Source organism: Nanorana parkeri, unplaced genomic scaffold, assembly GCF_000935625.1.
Source record: "Nanorana parkeri isolate BGI_ZX_2015 unplaced genomic scaffold, ASM93562v1 scaffold42, whole genome shotgun sequence".
Lineage (NCBI taxonomy): Eukaryota > Metazoa > Chordata > Amphibia > Anura > Dicroglossidae > Nanorana > Nanorana parkeri.
In genome coordinates this window covers 119412-142699 of record NW_017306310.1, presented here as the reverse complement: position 1 = coordinate 142699, position 23288 = coordinate 119412, and the positions used below count along the sequence as shown (strand labels likewise).

Below are 23288 nucleotides of genomic sequence, written 5' to 3'. Positions count from 1 at the left end.
GTTAGCAGCTTCTGAAACAACTCCTGAGACAAAAGTGTTCTGATGCTATACACAGATCTGCGATTAGAAACCTATAGTGTAGACCCATGGAATGCCAGTAAGTGAAAACCGTGACACTGAAGAAACATGGCAGCTGTCATTGCTGTCCTCTCTCTTTTACATATGATGGGTGTCTGACTTTTATGCTAACACTCTTGAATACTTCCAATCAGTGACCAGGAACATAGTATGTGCTCAAAGACTTCTGGTTGTAATCTGAATTTTTTTTTTTTATCTACATACTTGTTCTGGAGCAGAGACTCAAACTGTTAAAGCCATAGGATCAGCATAACAGCTAGCAACTAGTATTTTCTGATGTCAACAATGGCATCCTCATATTTCTCTCAAAAAATGGTTTACTTTGAAACTGAACAGATGCCTAAATTCAGGCGGTTGTTCATGTTTCATGAAAGCTTTCTAGCTACACATGATGGGGATCCTTTCTAAGTTACTACATGGAGGAATCTGAATCATTGGCGGGGTGTGAATATTTTGTGGGAAACCTTTTAATGTGCCCATGTGCACTGGTGTACAGTCATCTAGCACTAGCCATTTCAACAAATTATGGCAATAACTGGGCAGTGCATCTGGTTTAATTATTAGACATCAGTGCAGGGAACTAGTTTTAGTAGTTAGGTAAAATAAAGTGACTTCATAATGGATGTTCTATATCTATTTTTTTTCTATTCACAGACAAACCACAGTGTCAAAAGATTGTGCTCCAACCAAATAATACTACCACTCTGTCGTGCAATTTGCTGTCCAACTTGGCAACTCGTCAATGGCTCCACAATGGCAAAGTCATTGATTCCACTTATTTTGTTCTAGAATCAGGAGATCTGATCCTTGTCAATAGCCCTGACCGTCTGGGAAGATATGAATGCTGGTCAGTAGAATATGGCTTTAGGAAATTAATGGCTATGTACTGCATGGAGACCGATGGTGCCATAAAGGCAACTACCCCAAGGCCTCCAACTGAAATTACCTTCAAGAAAATTAGCCCTATTGATAAGGTTGTAAACTCTTCCAAATTTGTGTCTGTGTCAGAGAGCCAAACAGCTAAACTTTTAGGAAAATCCTACTGGAATGAATTTTTAGTCATGACTGTCCTTTTTGTGGTGGTTTTGGTCTTTATGACACTGTTTATATTGTATAAAAATCGGAGTGGAATGAAGTCCATCCTGAAGCCAGTAAAACATGAGCCAGCCAAGAAGATCCGTAGTAATGGCAAACAGACAGAGAGTTTGCCTTTGAATGGAACAAGTGCTCCATTGCCACAAGCTGACCATAAAGGCTATCAGACTCTGAATGACAATTACATTATCAATACTCCCGTTCACGATCCTTTGGTTGCTAGCAAAATTGTGTCAGAGTCGGAAAAAAGGCCACTTAATGTTAAGGACACAGTTGTAGAGGTCACTCCAGTAGGCCCAAAAGCACGGGTACGACTGGGATCTGTAATACGAGATTCTGTGGTATGAGAGACTACTACATAGGGAGATGATCCTTCCCATAACTACAATGCCAAAAGGGACCACAAGTATTTTATGTGTGTGCATGCAAGTTGGATTATGACAATGGTAAACTTTTAATTGTCAACCCAGGCTACCTATATTCATGGATAGCTTCTGTGTGCAGAGAGCATACAAGTCTACATTGTGGAATGATAAGATGTCATCTGTTACATTGCCATGACTGCCAGGCTATGAAGGGGACTTGCGTTTGGAAAAGTATATAAATATATACATACTTGGTCTAAAGGTAGCATATTTCCATTTCACCTGCCATTGTATAATTCATGCGTATGGACCATATATTTTTTTTTTTTGTTAGATTGCACACAATGATAACTTGCTGGTATCATCCCAGCACTATGGCCGGTCAGCAAGACCAGATCTGGAGTAAAGGAGTAGACCACACAAAGAACAAGATGTTCCCAAAAAGTCTGTTGAATTTGGGAAAATATTGTGGTACCAGTAAATAGTCTGTACATCGCTGTCTGGATAAATAAAAAAAAAAAGAATGGCACAAATGGAGCTATGACCATTGCACCAATATGAACATGCATATTTTCTACAAAAAGAAGCACAATTGAAATGTGGCACAATACTGAAGCCATGGTTAGTAATGGACAGAATTTAGCTATTAGCCGGTGGCAATACTCTACACGACAACGCCTCACCAAGCAGGAGAACAAGTAGTCGACAATTAAGATCTGTCAGATGATCTCATGCTTTCTCTCTCTCCTCTTCATTGATCATTTTGATAAACATACTGTTGGCATTCTTTTATAGGGAGATTTTTTTTTTTTTTATAATGAGTATTTTATTTTTTTCTCCTTCTTCTGGTGTTTATTTTTTTGATAATGTGAATCCAGGAACTGGTGTTTGACGCCTACAACCAGCTATAATCTGCCTAAGTGTAAAAGGTACACAAGTGTATCTTAATGTGTGAATCATTTACTGAAGAAAGCGAAGACCATGTTATGTAAATAATGTACAAGGACCTTTTTTTTTGTTGTGTTTGTATTTGGTATGTTTATTTCCATTTGTTTTCATAAATGTGTATATAGGATATGTTTAAAAGGGAGTATGTCCTGACATTGGCTAAAAGCAGTTTTGTATACGTTATATGGTACAATCCCCATTTGCCTGTCACGCCTTAGAACTGCTAGTGCCTTCATCATACGAACACCTGACAAGTCATGCACAAATGACATACTATGTACTTTACTCCTTTCTGGAATAACATATCCTGGGGGAAAGAAAAATCAGGATTATTGCCCATAGCAGTGAGTCGGTTTGGCTTTCCTTTTTCTGTCCTGCACTAGAAGAATAAATAGGTCTGACTGGCTGTGATGGGCAAGATTTTTTTGTTTTCTTCACTGTTATCTTTATATACAAAAGCCCAATTGTGGGGTTTTTTCCATATCTGATAACAGACAATGACTGTGTGGTGTTTGAAAGTAGATATTGCATACTGTAAGCACACAAACTTTACATGGCTAGAGTATCACATATCTGATTTACTGCTGTTAACTCTAAGCAGTATTTAAAATGATCATGGTAATCCTCCGACTACTATGTACAGTATAAAGTAGGTTCTCAGGTTGTCAGAAACCCATGCTGCTATCAGCCTGGTACAGACCCAGATGGAGCCATTCTTTGGGCTGTGTTGATAGGGCTTATACAAAAGCTTTGTAGTAATTAATAGTAACCAATCAAAAATTAGCTTTTTAGATAGCCCAATGAAAACTGGGTTAATAGACTACCACCTTTTGCAGTATGGAGACTGATGTTCATTTCACTAGGCGTATTAACATCCCACATGTAGTGAAAAGACATGGAGAATGTCCATGATACCCTGTAGATCTTCTCAGTGAACGAGTGATGAGATTTCCTATGCACACTTAGAACAACTTATCCTATGGCAGCGTTGTTTTCTTTTAAATACCCCGTGAAGCTTCTCTGAAGTACCCTTTGACATGTGTACGTTTATTACAAGAGCCTTTTTTTGTGGATAAATGTTTTCAAAACCATTCTGTTTGTTCACCAGTGAAAAATATTTATTCAGATCTATTTCACAGGCGATGTATTATTTGCAAAAAAAATCTAAACTGTTTGAAATGTTCGGTACAATCAGCAGTGCCCCACGGGGATACATGTGGCTGAGAACCTAAGGGAACACTTCACAAAGGTATCTACAGGTCACCCACCAACAGTGCTAGTCGCTCATTACTATAAATGGACACATGAAGGTCAGCCAGTGTGGGAACCTACCAATCCACAACAATATGGTGAGGGTAACGTTAGCAGAACCTATCTTGGGAAAACTACTTTAGAACAATGTACTTTTTATCTTCGAATGTACAGTATTAAGTTATGATCTAAAGCACATTATCAAAACCTGTGTAAGTGAACTCTTGTAGCAAAAAACGAAAAGGTACTTGGTGTCCTAGACACAAATATTCAATTACTAACTGGTGTGTAAATGTTCTACAAAACTGTGAGCCAGACAAAAGGGTGTAGTGTGTTCAGTAAGGTGACACTAGGCTCTGCATGGCAGGGATTCATTTACTCAAAGTAAAAAGGACCACTAGAGCTCAGATACAACCCGCACCTGTGCTAGTTAAAGGACTATACCGTGCACCTTATCATAATACATGCTTGGAAGCTCCCCATCTGTTGTAAATATCGAAGTTCAGCTTTTTTGTGCCAAACACTTAGTCTGTGGTGTAGGTGTGTCCTGGTGTACAAAGTCTGCTTTTTCCTGTTGTTGTTTGCAGTATATGTACAATTTTCATTTTTTATTACAGCACTTTATTTTTAATAAAATGTTTAAAAGTTACAATGTTTTGTGTTTTTTTTGGTGTGTTTTAGAAAATGCATCTAAGTGTGGTTTTCCTCTGTGAGAGACAGTCTTTATAAAGGTGCCCATACACTGCTCGATTCTCGTACGAGAATCGCGTGAAATCCCGCGATCGTACGAGAATCGAGCAGTGTGAACGAAGACGTGTGACCGTTTCTACTGTACGGTTGCGCGTCTTTTGTCTAAGGAGCACGCTAGAAAACCAGCCGAAAATCGTACGATTTTTCGGCTGGTTTGAACGGTGCTCGGGAGACAAATGCCGAACGGGCCGGTGTGCGCACGCACACACTGCCCGTTCAGCATTGCGGTCATCGGAATCCCGCCCCTCAGGGGGGCGGCTTGCGATGATCGAGAGTACGATCTGCCTGTCCAAGATGGGCAGATCGTACGTTTTTTTAAATTACTTTACAACCATCGCAAGACTACGGTCTTGCGATGGTTGTAAAGTGTATGGCCACCTTAAGGCTGGCCATACACCTGTCAATTTCTTTCATTCAACCTGTGGGCTTAATGGAAGAAATGAATGTGATTCTTCCATCAACACAAACCGCGTGTCGATTGAGGAATTGCTGTTGTTTGCATTGTATTCTGACAGGTGCTGTCGGAATACCCTGATCAGAGCAGGCAGCTCATTGGCTGCTGTCTCTGATCGCACGAAGATTATCCAGCCAGCTCCTTCGATCAGCTGATCGAGGAATGCCGGCTGAAAGGGAACCGACAGCCCCACACACTGCGAATTTCGGCCAGTGTATGGGCACCTTTTAGAGAGCCACATGGTTTGTACCAATTGTAAGTTTGGCCCTGGCAGATTGTCTAAAGCTGGCCATACACTTATAGATTATCTGCAGATTTTCTATGGTTAGATGTAAAAAATGCAACAGATTCCTCCATCTACGCTAAACTGTGTGGATGGAAGAATCTGCAGCTGGGCCAAGCTTCAGTATCTTGCTAGTCGGCCCCGCTGGCTGTCAAAATACCTGAACAATCTGATTGGATGCAGGCACTGATTTGAGAGCCAGCGGGGCCAACTAGCAAGATCCTAAGCCCTTGTTAACACCTGAACGTTTTGTAGCGCGTTCTACGCTCGACGAACGCTCTACAAAACACTCAAACATCTAAATCCCATTGTATTCAATGGGTCTGGTTCACACCTTGGCGTATTTCAGCCCGTCCCTAACGCGATCCAAGATGGCCCACGCCTGAAAAGGTACATGTACTACTTTGGGCCGTTTTTGTTGCACGTTTCCATTGGGATACAGCCAAGTAGCCCTCGGAAACGCGTTTGTTGCACGATTTTTTTACCGCTAATCGCGGTAAAAAAACCGCGCGACAGACGCGCATATGCAATACGCCTAGGTGTGAACCAGGGCTAAAGCTTGGCCCAGTGGGAGATTCCTCCATCCACACAGTTTAGCGTAGATGGAGGAACCCTTTGCACTTTTTCCATCTGACCATAGAAAATCTGCAGATAATCTCTAGGTGTATGGCCAGCTTAAAGGCATTATCTGAAAGAGTATGGAGCACTGGACAGTTTGCAGTGTAGATTTTGGTAATGTCCTTTTGAAATTTTAACAAAGTTACGTAAAGTGTATTTATAACTTGGTTTTGATAGAAAATCTTTATTTTACTAATAAGTATTTATTACAGGGTGCACCCATGACATTCATTTTACAAAGCACGCTGCCTGCATGCTTGGATGCACCTTATGCATGACTCACAAATGGTCTTGCACATTGTGCCACCGTGCTAGAAGGATCACTGCTACATATGTAGCTTATTTCATATTGATCAAATTAGAAAAAAATAAATAAAATCTGCACAAATGTCCTTTAATAACAAACCTTCTTTCACTGCTGCTTCAGTAACCCCTTCATGACCACAATATGACTTGAAAAGATCCGATTGCAGAATGCCGCCTGCCATGAGAATGTTAATTAAAGTGCAACTGAAGCCAAAACATTTTTTGGGATCTGATCTTTTCCTCATTATTGACTTACTATGCCTTTGCATGGTGTCTCTGCAAAGAGGTGACCATCTTGGTAGAGGCGGGGCTTTGCTTCGCTCAGAAACTCTAACAAGGAGAACAGTGAGCAGCACAGTAGTGGCATCACCAAATATCCTGAGACTAGCAGTCACAGGCAGCAGTGCCTTAGATCTCACACTGCAGATATACAGCTATTAGGGTGTTGATGCAGGCATGCCTAGGCACCTCAAATAACCGGAAGTGCTATTCTGGACCAATTCAAAACAAAGGGTCATTTTTTCAGGGCACTGCTAGACGCAAATAATATTTCTAAATGTTCCCTATAACAGAGCAAATTATTATTATAGAGGATTTATATAGCGCCCACAGTTTGCGCAGCGCTTTACAATATAAGGAAGACATTACAATCACAATACAATTCAAGACAAGATGGCAAGGAGGGTCTTCACATTTGAGTTCAGTTCCACTTTAAAGTCAGTGGAGTTTGGCAGAGAGCCCAGTAAGTATTGATGTATTTCTCTGCTGGCCCGGCTTGTGCTCAGATCATCCTTTACTTAGCGTCAGTCACTTTAAATGAGTGAGAGAAAAATGGAGGCTGCCAATGCTGACTGCCTTCTATGAATACTAGTTCCTAGTACTCTAAATCTGACCCAGTGGTTTTAAAGCTGAACTCCAGGTATGTATTTTTTATGCATATTTACATTGGTTGAGCTTGGCCCAATGTAAGTGTACATATGTCATACCTGAGCAGCCCACAGGGATCCTGTAAAGCACTGCAATAGCCAGAGCTACTACAGAGCTTTACAACGATCTTCTTGGTCATGTAAGGCATGGAATCGAGTGGCTTCCCCTCGGCTCTGAAAACAGAACTGATCTACCTGCCTGTTCTAGATCAGTGAATTATGTATTAGCAATTTCAGAAGCCAAGGTCAGCAGTGGTATCCCCCATATATCTCTAATGACCTGGTCAAGGAGTGAGGAAACCTTTAAATGTGTCACTTTTTTTAAATGCATTCTGTATCCCACGCAGAGATTTGTGTCAGGTTTTCTATATGGTTTTCCCTGCTGTTCACATGATTTTGTTGTTTTTTTCTCCCTCACTTCCTGTGAGGGGCGGGCTTCCGATGACCGCAATGCCGAACGGGCAGTGTGCCCGTAAGGCTTCTTTCGTACGAACATGCCACAAACCCGCCGAACATTGTACGATGCTCGGCGGGTTTTCGAACATGTCCGTAAGTTAAAAGTTGTGCGACCTTACAGTAGTAGAGGTCGCACGGCTTCCACACACCTTACGATAATCGCACAATCGCGGGATTTCCCGCGATTATCGTAAGGTGTGTGGGGACCTTTTAAGCTGGCCATACACTTTACAAACCTCGCAAGACTTTTGTCTTGCGAGGGTTGTAAAGTAATTAAAAAACTGTACGATCTGCCTATCATGGACAGGCAGATCGTACTTGCGATCATCGCAATTGTCAAACAAGCAGGCCACTAACCCGCCAAGAATCGTACAATTCTTGGCGGGTTTTCCAGCCTGCTTGTTCGACGGAAGACGTGCGATCGTACAGTAGAAACGGTCGCACGCCTTCCATACACTTTGCCATTATCGTACGATCGCGGGATTTCCCACGATAATCGTACAGTGTATGGGCACCTTTTAGACAGGAAGTTACGGGGGGCCTAAAACTTCCTTACTCTATTAGTAAATGTGTTTTTACTGCTGTCTCCGTCCCGGTTTTGTGGATATTTCTCTCCCTTCCTGTTCTGACACCTTCCAGAATAGGGAGTGTGGAGATTTTCTATCACTTCTTGTTCTGACACCAGGTAAATATACAAGGCAAACCTCCCAAATGTGTACACAGGCAGCAAAAATAAGATGACGGAGGCTCGAACTCCTCACCTCTCCACACAAAAACTGGATATGACTAAGCTGTGTTGTTTGGCATCAAAAGACTGACCGCAAAGATGAACAAATTCTATGACTGTTAAAACAGTTTAGCTTGCATATGTCAACCATGCACTCAGCTGCCAGCCTGTTTTGAAGGACCCTTTAGTTACAGTTTGGGAGGGATGAATGCCGGTATGGAAAAACCAACCTCTGCTGCTTGAACTCTGGAAATTTATGTAGAAAAGTTGCAAAGGTAAAGTAAACATTAGGAAGTAGAGAAATTGTGTGGAGATTCTGGTAAGTCAAGTGTTAAGCTAGGATCTGTATGTCAAGGAGAGCCTTTTCTTAGCTTCAGTCTTTGACATTTGCCATGTGGGATCTCCTTTAGGTGACCACAATCTCCAAACACACTCCCGTGATGGACTACAATCTCAATATGTATTAGTAAATTAAATGTGAGATTGTAGTCCATCATAGGGTTGCCACCTTTTCTTCAAAGGAAACCTGAACACTCTAGGGTTGCGTGCGGCAATTTTTTTTTTTTTTTACACTATAGAGAGAGTGAGGAGAGGCAGTCAGGAGAAAGAGCAAGAAGAGACACCCAGGGGAGGGAGTAAGGAGACTGGTTATAGAGGACTACAAATCCCAGCAATACATAATAATATGAAACTACATACTCTGTGTTGTTCTGGGGTGGCTGTGCAGACGCTTAGGTGGGCTGTGCAGACTCCCAGGTGCGCTAATCTTGCTTTCAGAAGTGCTGTGCGAGGGTCTCTCCAGGGGTGCGGAGGCGGGCACCATGCTGTCAGGAAGGAGCCAGAGATGCTGCTGTCAGGAAGGAGCCGAGGCATATGCCTCGGCTCGGCTGAGCCGTGCTGAAAGCTGAAGCTGGCCGAGTGGCTGGCCGACAGCCTGCTTCTGACAGCTGGGCGGAGCCAGCCGTGATCTTACGGCTGGCTCCGGTCACTTGCAGAGAGATCAGCGTCCCTGGTTACCAGCTAACCAGGGACACTGATCTCCAGACAGCAAACTCTCCCGGGCGCTCCGGGAGTCTCCCGCTCCCGGACGCCCAGGAGAGAAACACTGCTTTTTCTTTTTTTTTCTTTATTCTGACACGGACATGCCCTCTGCTGATGGAGAACTGCAGCAGAGGGCGGGTGCAATGCTAGTTTACTATTGGCTATTGCAAATTGAAATAGCCAATAGGAATCTAGCAATGCATTCCTATGGGCAAAAATGTATTTATTTTTCTATTCTGACACGGCTCCGTGTCAGAATAAAGTAAAAAAAAGAAAAAGCAGTGTTTCTCTCCTGGGCGGCCGGGAGCGGGAGACTCCCAGAGTGCCCGGGAGAGTTTTTTGTCTTGACGGCAGAACGGCCGGCCAATAGAAAACTGTTGGGCGGAGCTAGCTGTCATTGCTAGCTCCGCACACTCGTTTTCTATTTATTTTTTTGTACTTTTTTTCTGTTCTGCTCGGTCCCTCTGAGGGACCGAGCCGAATGCCGCTCAGCGGCATTCGGCTATTCACTCACTGCTGTTCGGCATCTATAAGAATAGACCGAACAGCAGCGAGTAGCCTGCCGGAGGTTCGGCTTAGCTGATCCAGAGTCGAACTCCTTCTGCACTTCGGCCAACCCGATGTACGGCTGATTTCAGCCGATATACGGCTGAAATCAGCCGTACCAGCCTGAAGTGAATAGCCGAACAGCGTTCGGCTCACTTCACTTCAGGTCTGTCTTTCATTCGGCTGCCTACTGCAGCTTAGTGAATAGACCCCTTGGTTTCCTTTCACATGTACCTGCCAAAGACATCAATGTCTCTGATACAATCATAAACCTATACCATGTACTGAACCGCCACTGTTAATAAACCACTTCTCCATAGTACAATACACTATGGATCATGCACAAATGGAATTTGTTTTATTGTGTGGAAAGTGAAATGTATTGGCCGGCACAGACAAGAGTTATCGCTGACCTTTTCGGGTATCATAAAAATCCACAAACATGTTTCACAATCAGACTGTTTAAATGAACGCAGGAAAGATTCTTCCTCTTGTGTACATCTTCCCTTCATAAATATTTAGATCACAGTTACTGCCAAAGTGTTTACTGTTATCTCCTAGCTAATCCTAATCAGAATAAACATGAGAGGACAGACGATGCCGGGATAAGGTCCTTTAGTACCCCCAGGGGAAAAAGGCCAAAGAGCACCCGCTCCCCCCTTTTGAAGTACTTGAGCAGCATAGGATGCAGGGCCTGCACTTTAGGCACCCAGAGTCTGATGGTGTGCATCTCCCTCTGCTGGGCAAACGTTGTAACCACAAAAGGTATTGGAAATCTCTGACATCTCAACAGAGGGAATGGTACTAGGGATCAAACTGACAGCTCAGGACAGTAGAACCAGCCCTCTTTATCAATCTTGTATTTCAATTGCAGCTTGTTGGCTTACCACTAAACAGGCTATCCCCCCTTAAGTCTATCATGAACGCCGCTGCCAGACATCCACCTTACCATGCAATCAGAGTTCCCTTAGCCAATCACTCCACTGGCTCCCACTTCCCCAATGTATAAAATTAGAAATACTAATGAAGACATACAAAGCCATCTATAACTCTGCCCCAATCTACTTCACCAACCTCATCTCAAAATATAACCCAAACCACCCTCTTCACTCCTCCGAAGACTTCCTGCTCTCCAGCTCGTCACCTCCTCCCATGCTCGCCTCCAGGATTTCTCAAGATTGTATCTTATCCTCTGGAACTCCCAACCACAATCTGTCCACTTATCTCCTGCTCTGTCCACCTTCTCATCTCTTCAGGGAAACCTATTCCACCTCGATATAACCATCCTTTCACTTCTAATAAATCATCCCACTTTTACCTTCTGTATCACTTGCGCCTCCTACAAGATTGTAAGCTATCACGGGCAGGGCCCTCTTACCTTCCTGTACTAAAATTGCATTGGTGACTGTATTGTCTCCCCCAGTTGGTAAACTGTTGGCACTATATAAACCCTGAATAATAATAGGGATGCACCGATACCAGTGACGATACTTGGCATTTTCATGCGCTCGTACATTAAAACAGAGATGTACAAATTCCAGGAGCCCCGTGTGCTCCTTACAAATGACAGCTGCCTCCTAACTTTAGAATTTTTCTCTAGTCTAGTCTTGGAGCTGGAAAAGTATCTCTACATGTACTTTTACCGAGTACGGAACTTGGTATCGGTGCATCCCTAAAATGTTCAATTTGTCCATTTCAAAATTACCTTTGGCAGTATATGGGGGCTGTGTTGTGGGGGCTGCTGAGAACAGTGTTTTAATCACAGTAATAAACATTTACATGGCACAGTAACCAACACAAGGACAAAAGTAGTCACACCTTTATTTATAAAATTGTGCTTTGATTACATTAGTAAATTAAACAGTTTACAATATGATAACATTTATTTAATGAGAAACTTTAACAGTTCATGTGAAGCTGCTCAGCTGCAGAGAGCTAGAAATTGGTTTCTGAAGATTTGAAGATGTTGGAATTTGTGTATACACTTCATGGAAACCATTCCAACTCATCAACAGCAAAGTAACTTCTTTTAAAAAGACAACAAAGTCAGAGGAAAAAGAAAATCACACTTTCAGGAGATATAAAAAAAATGCATCATTGGAGCCCAACTCCAGAGAATGTTGGAAGTTTCGGATAGGAAAGGGACTGTAACCCTGTAATGGAGGATTTTCCTTCTTTTCCTGTCTAGGTGACACCAGTTATCAAAACAGAAATTATGTGAGAAATTCCCTGAGACCAACTTTAAAAAATGCAGCAAAAGCACAGACAAATAAAATATTTTAAATGCTTACATGTAGCATTTCACTTTTCCATAAACAATGTTTTATCACCTGCAATATGCCTCTGACTCTGCAAGCAAATTTGACTAGTTCAGGGAGAGTCACTTCCCTTGCGCACTCCTCTCCCTCCTTACACGTCATAACCCTCTCCTCTTCTGGGAATGTCTCATTATCTCAGTGCTGGTCCAGCTGCTCCACCCCTCCCCTCTCATGCTCACAGAACCCTTCAGAGGAGGAGCGAAAGGAAGACTATAGACTGTCACTTGAGTCTGCTGACATCACATCTAAGATGGGGGCACCCAGCAGAAGTCTCAGGATTTCTAGATGTCTACACAAGAGAGACTTTTTCACTTAATGGCATGCATAAAATCCAATAATGCCCATATAATCTTATGGAAACATTGTTTAAATTAATGGTCAGGCAACAGGGTCTCTTCAATGTCTGTGGCTCCATTGGGAAGATTTCCTCTCTAGTCCTGTAGTCATCAGGACAGCAAGTAATCAGAGATTTTCAGCCTTCCCCGCTATGCAAAACTAAAAAAATAAAAGGTGGCTGGAGTTGCATTTTAAGCAATTTAAAAGCTGTAAACTCAATATGATTTCAACAAATTGCAAACACAAAATCAGTAGTTCAGTAGAAATCCAAGTACATTAGAAAGGATGACCATAGCAGAATTTAATTAGCAATTGCATAGGTCCGGCTAGAGTTATTCACAGTTGACAGATTTATTCCAGTGATGGTACTGAAGGTCATCGCAGAAACGGCAAGAAGCAATCACAGCACGATCTTGAAGGAACTAAAGAGAAAAAACAGAAAATGTGCTTTATATGTGCTGCAGGCCCCTGTAAGCAGACTCCCGGCAGCTATAGTCGTGTCTCCCAAGCTCCGCTGCCGCTCCTGCGGGCCCATGATCGGCATTGCAGGTGTCGACGGGTAGCAGGGAGAGAGACCAGCGAATGTATATTTGCTGATCACCTCCCTGCTGAATGAAGCTGGAAAAGACGCTGATTGCATCACTTCTGGCTTCTCAGCTATCATTCCCCAGCTAGAGAAGCTGGAGAAGAAGAAGATGATCTATCTATGCTATCTATGCTTCCTCAGCTCCTTTAACCACTTGCCGTCCGCCCGTAGTAAAAAAACGGACGGACGGCACTGCAGCATTTGCGGGTTGCCATCTCCAGACGGCAATTTTTTTCTGCTCGCGCGCGCCCCCCTAGCGGGCACGCACGGGCAGAAAAGACCCGACCATTGCACACACCAGTTACCGGGTGTTTCACATATAGGCGATTAGCGGCTCCATAGCCCGCCGATCGTCTATGTGTGCTCGTTCGCGTCCGCTCACCCTGACCCCTCACCTTGAATCCCGGGATCCGCTGCCCCGTCTGCAGCCCGGGATCGGCTCGGAGGGAGTCAGGAGGAGGAGGACGGGAGATCAGCTCCTTGCTGATCTCCGTCCGGGCTGTGAATGCAGAAGTGATGTGTATTACATCACTTCCGCATTCACCTGTCAGTCATCTGGCTGCTATAGCCAGAGAGAAGAAGCTGATGAAGCAGATCTCTGCTTCATCAGCTTCTTTTGGGGTCCACAGGCGACATTAGGGGTCCTAGAGACCCCTAATGTCTCCATAAAGAGGACCTGTCAGTGTGCCTTTGCTATTATATAGGGGGATTGTTATCCCCCTATATAATAGCAATAACAATAAGTGCAAAAAAATAAATATAAATAAAAAAAAATAAAAGTAACATATAAAAAAGTAAAATAAAATAAAAGTCACATATAAAAAAAGGGGAAAAAAACCCCCCAAAATGTTTAACTCCCCCACCCCCACGTTTACGCGCCTATAAACGTAAATACGCGTCCGGTGCCCCAGCGCGCAAAAATTACAATTGCGCTACACATGTTACATATCGCCGCGAACGTCGCAGTGAGAGCAATCATTTTAGGGCCATCAATCACTGATAACACTAAACTGATGAGCGGTAACAGCTTTTAAAGCGTCGCCTATGGCCAATTTTGGGTATTATCGTTTTTTGAGGTTTCGCGCGCGCACGCAATTTTAAGGCTTGACATGTTTAGTGTCTTTTTACCCGACGTGACCCCATCTTTTATATTTTACCAAAAAATTGGGTAATAATAAATGTTTTATCATTTAATATAGGGGAAACTGACTTTTTTTTTTAAATTTCGGTGATTTTTCCTTAATATAGTAAAAAAATAAAAACCCCAGTGGTGAATAAATACCACCAAAAGAAAGCTCTATCTGTCCCCAAAAAAGGGTATAAAATTCATTTCAGTACAGCGCTGCATGACGGAATAAATGTCAGTCAAAGTACCACAGCGCTGAATACTGAACAATGGCCTGGATGGGAAGGGGGTTTAACACTGCGGATGTCAACTGGTTAAAGTGCAAAGGTGACATTAGGAGTCAAAAAAAAAACTAATGTCACCTTAAAGAGAACCTGTAACCTGTAACCAACAATGATTACAGGTCCAACAATTGATAGCAATTAAGTGGGGGGGGGAGAGGGTTATTCACAAAGCTAGCCGAAAGATCAGCAGCAGATCCGGCTGATCCTTCAGCCGCCGGAACCCGAAGCAGGCCGAACGGCTGACAGCTGGTGCCGGTACCGGCCAATAGGAAACAGTTGGGCGGAGCTAGCTGTCACTGCTAGCTCCGCCCAATTGTTTATTTTTTCCCCCTCAATATTCTTTATTTTTTTTCAATAATCCTTAATGTTTTTCTTTTTTTGGGGGAAATCTTTATTTAACATTTATCATTTATTTACATTTGTAAACCTTTTTTTTTCCCCCAACTTTTTTTTAACTGTTTTTCTATTCTGCTTGGTACCACTGTACTGTGCAGAATAGCCGAGCAGAATGGCGCTATTCACTCACTGCCGTTCGGCCCCTATGAGAATAGGCTAAACGGCAGCGAGTAGCCTGCTGGAGGTTTGGCTCAGCCAAATATGCTGAGCATGTTCGGCTGAAACGAAGCCAACCGAAGCAAGCCGATGTACGGCTGAAATCGGCCGTTCAAGCCTGAAGTAATAGCCGAACAGTGTTCGGCTCACTTCGGGTAGGTTATTCACTCTGATGCCTTCGGTAGTTTTGTGAATAACCCTCGAAGTGTTTACAAAAAATAAAGTTCAAAAAAATAATTTTAAAAACACCCTCCAAAAAGTTTAAAGTTTCCTGGTAAGTGTAGATGGGTGTATTTTAATATGCCCGTGTGGATGAGCCCTAAATCACTGCAGTGGTAAAGCCTGACTGCACTATAACCACAACACATTTCAATGCTGACAATTATAGGAGTAAAGGCATTTTGGGAAATCCTGTCTGCAGACTTAATACTGAACAGGAAGGTTCATTTAAATATTATCACAATATGAAACGACTTTATGTAAGATTCAGGTTTTAAAAGTTTTCCACTATTTTATGAATATAGGAAGAAAAAAACAGTCCACAGCCCAGGCTGACATCTATAAATTCATGATTAGAACTGGGATAATGACAATTTTACTATCCTGCAGATGTAAAGGTCGCCATTTGAAATGACAAATGCTATTATTCTCATCAACATTCAATATGAAATACACACGTGGCAAAGTCTGGAGATCTGGAGATGACATGCTGGAATTCAGAATGGTTGATTGTGCCATCCTTGTCTATGTCCGACTCATCAAGGATCTGGAAAAGAATAAAGCAAAACTTTACAAATAACCTGCTAGACTGATACTGCAGTCAGGTGTAAAGGGGCACCAGGTGGAAGCAAAGGGATGGAAATATATTACTTTACGCAGATAGGTAACGCAATACCTCAAAACTGCAGTTCCACAGCACTAACGGCAAAGCTATTGTGCAGTAAATTTCTTGACCGTGTGGCACTGCAGGCACACAGCTTCAATAGCTTTGGAATATATATTCGCAAGAACTCTTTACCTACAAAAGGATTTGCAATTTCACTTGGCCATTCTTGTGATTCATAAACCTCTGCCATACTGCATAGCCAGACTGTAATATTCAAGTCCAGATATAAGTTTATTCCAAACACAAATGGTGATGTACTCTGCCCCCTTCATCGGGGCTGAAATGTAACCTGAAAAACAAAAGAGAAGTCATGGGAGAGTAAAATATACTCTTCCCAATACTTAGAGCTGGCATGGGACACAGCTGTGCAGCTGTCACACACTGGCTCTATACCAAGAGCCGAGCGCTGGCTTAGCTCATGGTCTCCTCCGTGCAGAGAGAAGTCAGTCACCAATCCCCACAGGGATTCCCCCCTCCTATCTCCGTTTCTCCAGCACTCACTGGAGTGACAGACAGGGGAGAGGGCGGGCACAGCTGGCTCTGGAGAGGCGGAGCCAGCTGTCAATGAGGCAGCATTTTTGGGATCCTAGCAGTAACCCACTATCTGCTGATTTGGGTCAAAAGAGTACATTAGTAAATAAACTTCTGTGCCCTTAAAAAGATGTAAAGCCACAAAAAAGGTTGAGTCTTACTTTTCTTTTAAACCCACTGAATGAATGATAATAATAACACACTGGATTAATATTAATAACAGCATCATAATTATCATCAATCCAGTATTCTTATCATTCCAGTATTCTTATCAATCCAGTATTCTTATCAATCCAGTATTCTTATCAATCCAGTATTCTTATCAATCCAGTATTCTTATCAATCCAGTATTCTTCTTCTGATCACGTTTTCCTCATTTTTAATTTTCAGGATGCCTTTCAGGAACTTTGTATGGCTTTAAAAGTTAATTATATATTTTTTTTAAATCTTTTATGTTCCATTTGAGCTTTGATGTATGGAGTATAGCCCCAAAATGTGTTGATTTTGTTACCAATTTATCATAAAAAATAAATAAATATGGGCTTGAATATTATAGTGTGCTTCTTCAGTTCTTGATTTACCCATCCTCATCACAACCTATGGTGATCATAGCAATCCTCTGCTGCGCAGAAACTGCCAGCCCAATATTCATATTCTCACAAACCAGACCATCATCATATCATTGCATGACAACAACAATACATCATTATTTAATTAAACTTTAGGGTTCCAGTGCCATTAACCCACTTCTTGAAATACTGCAAAGGCAGGCTGGCCAGAACCTATTCATAGGTAAAACAGCATGTATTCATTTTAAAAGTGTATTAAGCCATTTGCCTGGAGTGCAATGACTCGAATAACATCTGATAAGATATCAGACATACAGGAAGTGCTTTGTATAAAGTAGACTCAGATTTGTACTTTGGAAAGGAGCCGTAAAACATAGTAAAGCACAAATATTATACATCAAGGGAAGGCAGGAAGTAGAGCCTGAATATGTGATGAGCAAATATTGCCTTTCCCATATATATTTACAAACTATTCATAGAGACAAAACATACATTATACATAGAAACAGTAACATACATTAAAAGGATCTTTTTTTTTTTACAATCTTTACCAAAAAACAAAGATAAATAGTCTTCCCCATCTGAACTCACATTTTCTATAAGCTGCTTCATCTCTTCATTACTTAGCTTGATGTCTCCTTCTACTCCTGTTAAATGGTTTACCAATGTTTCCAAATCAGTTTCATTCAAAGCACCATCACCATCAAAATCTGCATATAAAAGTTAGTCAGTGGCTGTACTTAAATGACTCAAAAATATACAAATGACCACATACTGTATATACAGTAGAACATAGAATATGCCCTTCCTTTCCCCCACATATACTCTTGAGGGCTAGGGGAATATTTTTTGTGATCTGTCATTTTTGTGACTTTTGTGTGTTACCGACCGGGAGTGCTCTGAATTTAAAGTATACTGCCACATTGTTGTAGTCTAGACGTTTCATTGGTACCTGGTGACAGCGATCACCAGTTTGGAGTTTGTTGTTTTATTGCAATCTGTAACCATGTTGGTGCCACTGTTCAATGAAAATAAAAGCTATTAAGAGAACAGATCGATGCGTCTATAGTTTTGAGGTCTATGGTAACAAAGAGGTATCCTGATCATTGTCTGTCCACCAGAAGGAAAACTTCACTGAGTGTTCATAGCTAGTTTACATTAGAGTGAGCAGCAGAGAAGCAGCATCCTGAGAATAGTTCAATCCCTCCACATCCCCCCCAAGAAAGGTCTGCTGAAGGTAACACGAAGGCATCCAGATGATCGCCTACCCACCAGTTTTAGCAGAAAAACCTCAACCAAAGTTCATAGGTAGCTTATGTTAGACTATTCTCTTCAACATCCAAACACAATAAAACATGACCAATGTGTGTTCCGGGGCTCAGGAGGTTAAATCAATACTCTCCTGACTTGCTGGAGACACGTCATCACCATGCAAGGCTTACTTGGGTGCAAGAAGGTCAACAAAACTAAAATCACAATGGTGACCAAGATAAGTGTATTAATAGTTCCCCGAGTCAAATATTTTATCCTACAAAGAAATCCCAAAATCTGCCCTTCTGTTTGAAGACCACAGTTAAAAAGGAGAATTATCAGCCTCATAGTTCTAGCCGACCTGTGACAATGAAACTGTCACAGGTCGGCTCAGTAGATCGGGAAGTGAGCGAACACATAGCGGCGCTCGCTCACTTCTCGATCCATCCCTGCAGAGAGCCGTGACTGTGACTGTCAGTCACGACTCCCTGCAGGGATTCCCCTACTCCCCTGTCCGATCCTCCATCGCTTACTGGAGGAACGGACGGGGGAGGGGGAGGGCACGGCTGGCTCTGCCTCTAGATAGGCAGAACCAGCTGTCAATCACGCAGCTGGGTGGATCTCAACAGTAATGTCGGAATCCATCCCGGCTGCGGCGTCTCAGTATACCACGAGGTGTAGCTCGCGGCATACTAAGCTTAGGGTGACGGGAGGACGTTAGTTTGTGTCCTCCCGTTACCCTTAGGCGAACTATGGCGAAAAGCCCTGACCCCATAGTTCTCCTTTAATAATTCTGATCCCAAGTGGATTTTCGAATAATGAGACAGCAGGACAATGGCTGGGGGTATAAGCTGAGTAGCCTATATGTGTTTAAAGAGGTTTTACAATGATTTAGCCTCACAGTCATTTATATGCTTACCAAATATCCGGAAGGCATAATGAGATTTGATTTCAAGGGTAGCAGATTCACTGAAGGCACTTAGCAGGTCGAGAAAGTCTTCAAATGACATGCTGTCATCACCGTGTTTTGAAGTAGAGAAGACATGGCATATGCGATGCTTAAAGGGGTTTGCCTGCAAAGATCGAAAAGCATCACTTGATATGAATTTGTTCTGTCCAACAGAATTCAAGACATTCGTTACACAAAGGAACAATTTGGCCTGAACTTACAAACAACTGAGCTTTGTTCGTGTTAAGCACATTTATAAAGCACAGCGATGTGCTTTCAAAATGTGTTAAGTGCTTAGCTTGCTGTAGTACCCTGAAGCAAGTGAAGCCCCATTCATTTCAATAAAGAGTCTGGTCACATGATCTGTCAAAGTCACATGTTGGGGAATTTCTCCTACAATGTCAGGAGGAGTGCCATACCAGAGTTCTTCTTTCAGCATATTTCTAGTGCATTATTTCAAACTAGGAATGGCAAATATAAGAAGAAATGTCAGGAAATTGTGGTCAGATCAGACCATGTGTGTCAAAAATACACAAATACCTGTAATTCAGGCATCATCAGAAACTTTTCTTTCGGCACCCGCACTGAATTTATGTTGCTTCTGTTTTCTTTCTGTACTAGTTCACTAAATCGTTTAGAAGCCCTAAATAAAAATAAAGAAAAAACATTAAAGAAAATGCATTCCAATACTTACTGTTTACAGAGTTCAATAGCTCAAATAGGTTCAAAAGCTTCAGTAGGTCACAGCAGTACCTTACCTTCATCTCCCTACCTCTGAGGAACTCCACCAAAGGTTTCATTGGCAAATATTGTGCCTGAAAATACTAGTTCCCTGCCTGTCACATTGATTATTGATGATTAGCATCCGCACTTGCCTGGAACAAGTATGTAAAGGACTTTAGGGACTTAACTAGGTTAAGAACTTTTAACTGTTGCTTGATTGTCCCCAGTCAATGCCTCGCTACTATGAAAACCAGGGAACCAACAGTAGTAACACACATATTACTCTTCACAGGCGTACTTTAAACCCATTTGTAAATGATCCAGCTCCTGTTTGCCGCATGACATCAACATGTTGTGTATCACTAAATGTCTGGTGCGATGCACATTTACTGGGGATTATTATCCTGACCACAGTTTTGCTACAGCAAATGGTTTCTATAAGTTCTAAGCATATGCTAGGAGTGCCCTCTAGGGGCTATAACTCAGCCTTCCCGGGCAGTGCATAGATAATTTGGGCCTCATGTACACGGGTGTCTGGATATTCCTGAGGCAAGAACGTGCGGATTTTTACAGCAGGGGTCCCAGGTGTGTCTGCACAGATGCGGCCACTGTGCCCATTCAAGTTAATGACAGGGTGACAGCAGCACAGGGTGTCCGTGACTGTCCCAATGTCATTGTACATGGTATGATTACCTGCAAACAGGAGAGCTGACTGTCCCAGGAAGCATCTCTCAGAATCTGAAGGCCGAAAACTGACTGCATCCAATCAGATGTGTCAAAGATGGCGGCTATCTGAATACAATAGCCAGCAGGGAAGATTCCTCCATCCATGCTGTCTCTCATGAATGGGAGGATCACTTGGGTTCTCTTGCTCAGCCCTGTGGGGCTAAAACAAGAGAAATCTAAACATGTACGGCTAGTCCAAGTCAGCAAGTGAAAAGCACATCAGCGGGTCACAAGCCCCCCAAAAATCTTTTTTGTCATGTGTGTACATGAGAGTTCATTCTTCAGCTGAGTTGACTAACAAGATATTTTTTCCTTTTACATGTTTTCAAACAATAAAAAAACTATAATCACCAGGGCTTGAAAAATTTGATGGTGTCTCACCAGTCAGTCAAAAATGTCACCATGACCGGACTATAGCCTTGCAATTTATGTTAACATTGTTTGGGGACAGATAGAGCTTTCTTTTGGAGGTATATAATCACCACGGGGGGGAAGGGAGTTATTTTTTTTACTATATAATGAAAAAAGTACCGTAAATGTAATTAAAAAAAGAAGGTTTTCCCTAAGTTATTTTAAAAAACATTTATTATTACCCATATTTTTAGTAAAACGTAAAATTCGGGGTCACGTCAGGTAAATAGACACCAAACATGTCAAGCCTTAAAATTGCGTGCGCCCGCAAAAAACGCCCATAGGCGACGATTAAAACGCTTTTACTGCTCATCAGTTTAGTGTTATCAGTGATTAATGGCTCTAAAATTATTGCTCTCACTCTGACGTTTGCGGCGATATGTGACATGTGCGGCACAATAGACGCAATTGTCATTTTTGCATGTAGGCGCACCCAACGCATATCTGCTTGTGTATGTGGGGTGCGGGGACTTTTAAAAAAAAGAAGTTTTCTTTTTTAATTTTTTTTATGCTTTATTTTTTTAAATGATTCTTTAATTTTTGTATTACAATTTTTTTTACACACAACTTTCTTGCTATTACATGGGGGGCCAAGAAGCCCCTATGGGATAGCCAATTTACATGACAGGTCCTCTTAATGGAGACATCAGGGGTCCTCAAGACCCCTAATGTCACCTAGGGACCCCCAGAGAAGCTGATGAAGCAGAGATCTGCTTCATCAGCTTCTCTAGCTGGAGAGTGACACTGAATACAGGAAGTGATGTAATCTACATTCGGGGACTGAGAGGAGATCAAAGGGAATTCGTGTACTTCTCGATCACTTGAATGTAAAGCTCCCGGCCGGCCGTGTAATTACAACGGCCGGCCGGGAAGCTGCTCGTCGGGCTCAGCCGTCCTCTCTCGTCACAGACGAGCGGATGAGTGGATTTTTCAAGCCCTGCAAAATCACACATATCCACCTATTGCATTCTGGGTGTTCTTGTGTCACCAATAGTCCTTGACTAATTACAAGAGCTTACAATCCAATAAGGTAAAGTGGAGGATACAGAAGGTGGAAGAGCTTACAATCTATTGGGATATGAGGGAGGATACAGAAGGTGGAAGAGCTTACAATCTATTAGGATATAAGGGAGGATATACAAGGTGGAAGAGCTTACAATCTATTGGGGATATAAGGGAGGATACAGAAGGTGGAAGATCTTACAATCTATTGGGGTATAAGGGAGGATATACAAGGTGGAAGAGCTTACAATCTATTGGGATATAAGGGAGGATACAGAAGGTGGAAGATTTTACAATCTATTGGGATATGAGGGAGGATACAGAAGGTAGAAGAGCTTACAATCTAATAGGATATAAGGGAGGATACAGAAGGTGGAAGAGCTTACAATCTATTGGGATATGAGGGAGGATACAGAAGGTAGAAGAGCTTACAATCTAATAGGGTATAAAGAAAACTATAGAGCAGGCTGACAGGAGCACGGCAAGTAATGAAACATAGGAGAATGCATGGTTGGCATCTATCCTGCGTCCAGGATGGTACGATTACATGCGGACTGCTGATGACAGATGTCAATGAATGGGTACATGGGCCACATCTGTATGGACACACATGAGGATCCTGCTGCCGACATTGGAGGGTTCTTGCCCCAGGAGCCCCAGAATACAGATACCCCATGTGAGTGCAGCCTTGGTGGGTAACAGAACTCTACTTCCTGGATTTGTACAGTCCTGCTGACTATGTAACCACACCCCCACATAACACGGTGTATTGCTAGAACATTATACTGTGTATATATATATATATCTCTCTCTCTCTCTCTCTCTCTCTCTCTCTCTATATATATATATATATATCGTATATACTCGAGTATAAGCCGTCCCGAATATAAGCCGAGGTACCTAATTTTAGCCAAAAAAACTGGGAAAAAGTATTGACCCGAATATAAGCCGAGGGTGGGAAATGAGGCAGCTACTGGTAGATAGATACCATTAAAATACATTAATATTTATTTAAAAGAAAAATAACCTAGCTCTGTAAGTGGAAAAGGGGGTACAGGGCTACATATCATGTACTACGGATCATTTAACCCATTCATATTAGCAGAGGATAATTGTAAATCTATTGTTCAGTGCATTCTATATGTAGTATATAGTACATGTACATATAGAGTGCCTGCAACAATACATTTACAA

At 42.2% G+C, this 23288-nt stretch overlaps 2 protein-coding genes across 3 annotated transcripts in view; one reads left to right on the top strand and one right to left on the bottom strand.

Annotated features, from left to right (window-relative positions):
• Nucleotides 1-1685, top strand: part of SEMA4B (semaphorin 4B) — a 33024-nt gene extending 31339 nt beyond the window's left edge. Inside the window, exon 16 of one of the 2 annotated variants that reach the window (XM_018571943.1) lies at nucleotides 719-1685. In XM_018571943.1, coding sequence (XP_018427445.1) covers nucleotides 719-1520 — 802 coding nt within the window. In that variant the 3' untranslated portion in view covers nucleotides 1521-1685. The remainder of the gene's footprint in view (nucleotides 1-718) is intronic. The other variant, XM_018571936.1, reaches the window with a different exon arrangement.
• An 11046-nt stretch (nucleotides 1686-12731) lies between these two features.
• The window catches only part of CIB1 (calcium and integrin binding 1), a 16604-nt gene continuing 6047 nt past the window's right edge, over nucleotides 12732-23288 (bottom strand). Inside the window, exons 3-7 of the mRNA XM_018571714.1 lie at nucleotides 19773-19875; nucleotides 19203-19356; nucleotides 17624-17742; nucleotides 15724-15812; nucleotides 12732-12920 (exon numbers count right to left, since the gene is read on the bottom strand). Coding sequence (XP_018427216.1) covers nucleotides 12899-12920; nucleotides 15724-15812; nucleotides 17624-17742; nucleotides 19203-19356; nucleotides 19773-19875 — 487 coding nt within the window. The 3' untranslated portion in view covers nucleotides 12732-12898. The remainder of the gene's footprint in view (nucleotides 12921-15723; nucleotides 15813-17623; nucleotides 17743-19202; nucleotides 19357-19772; nucleotides 19876-23288) is intronic.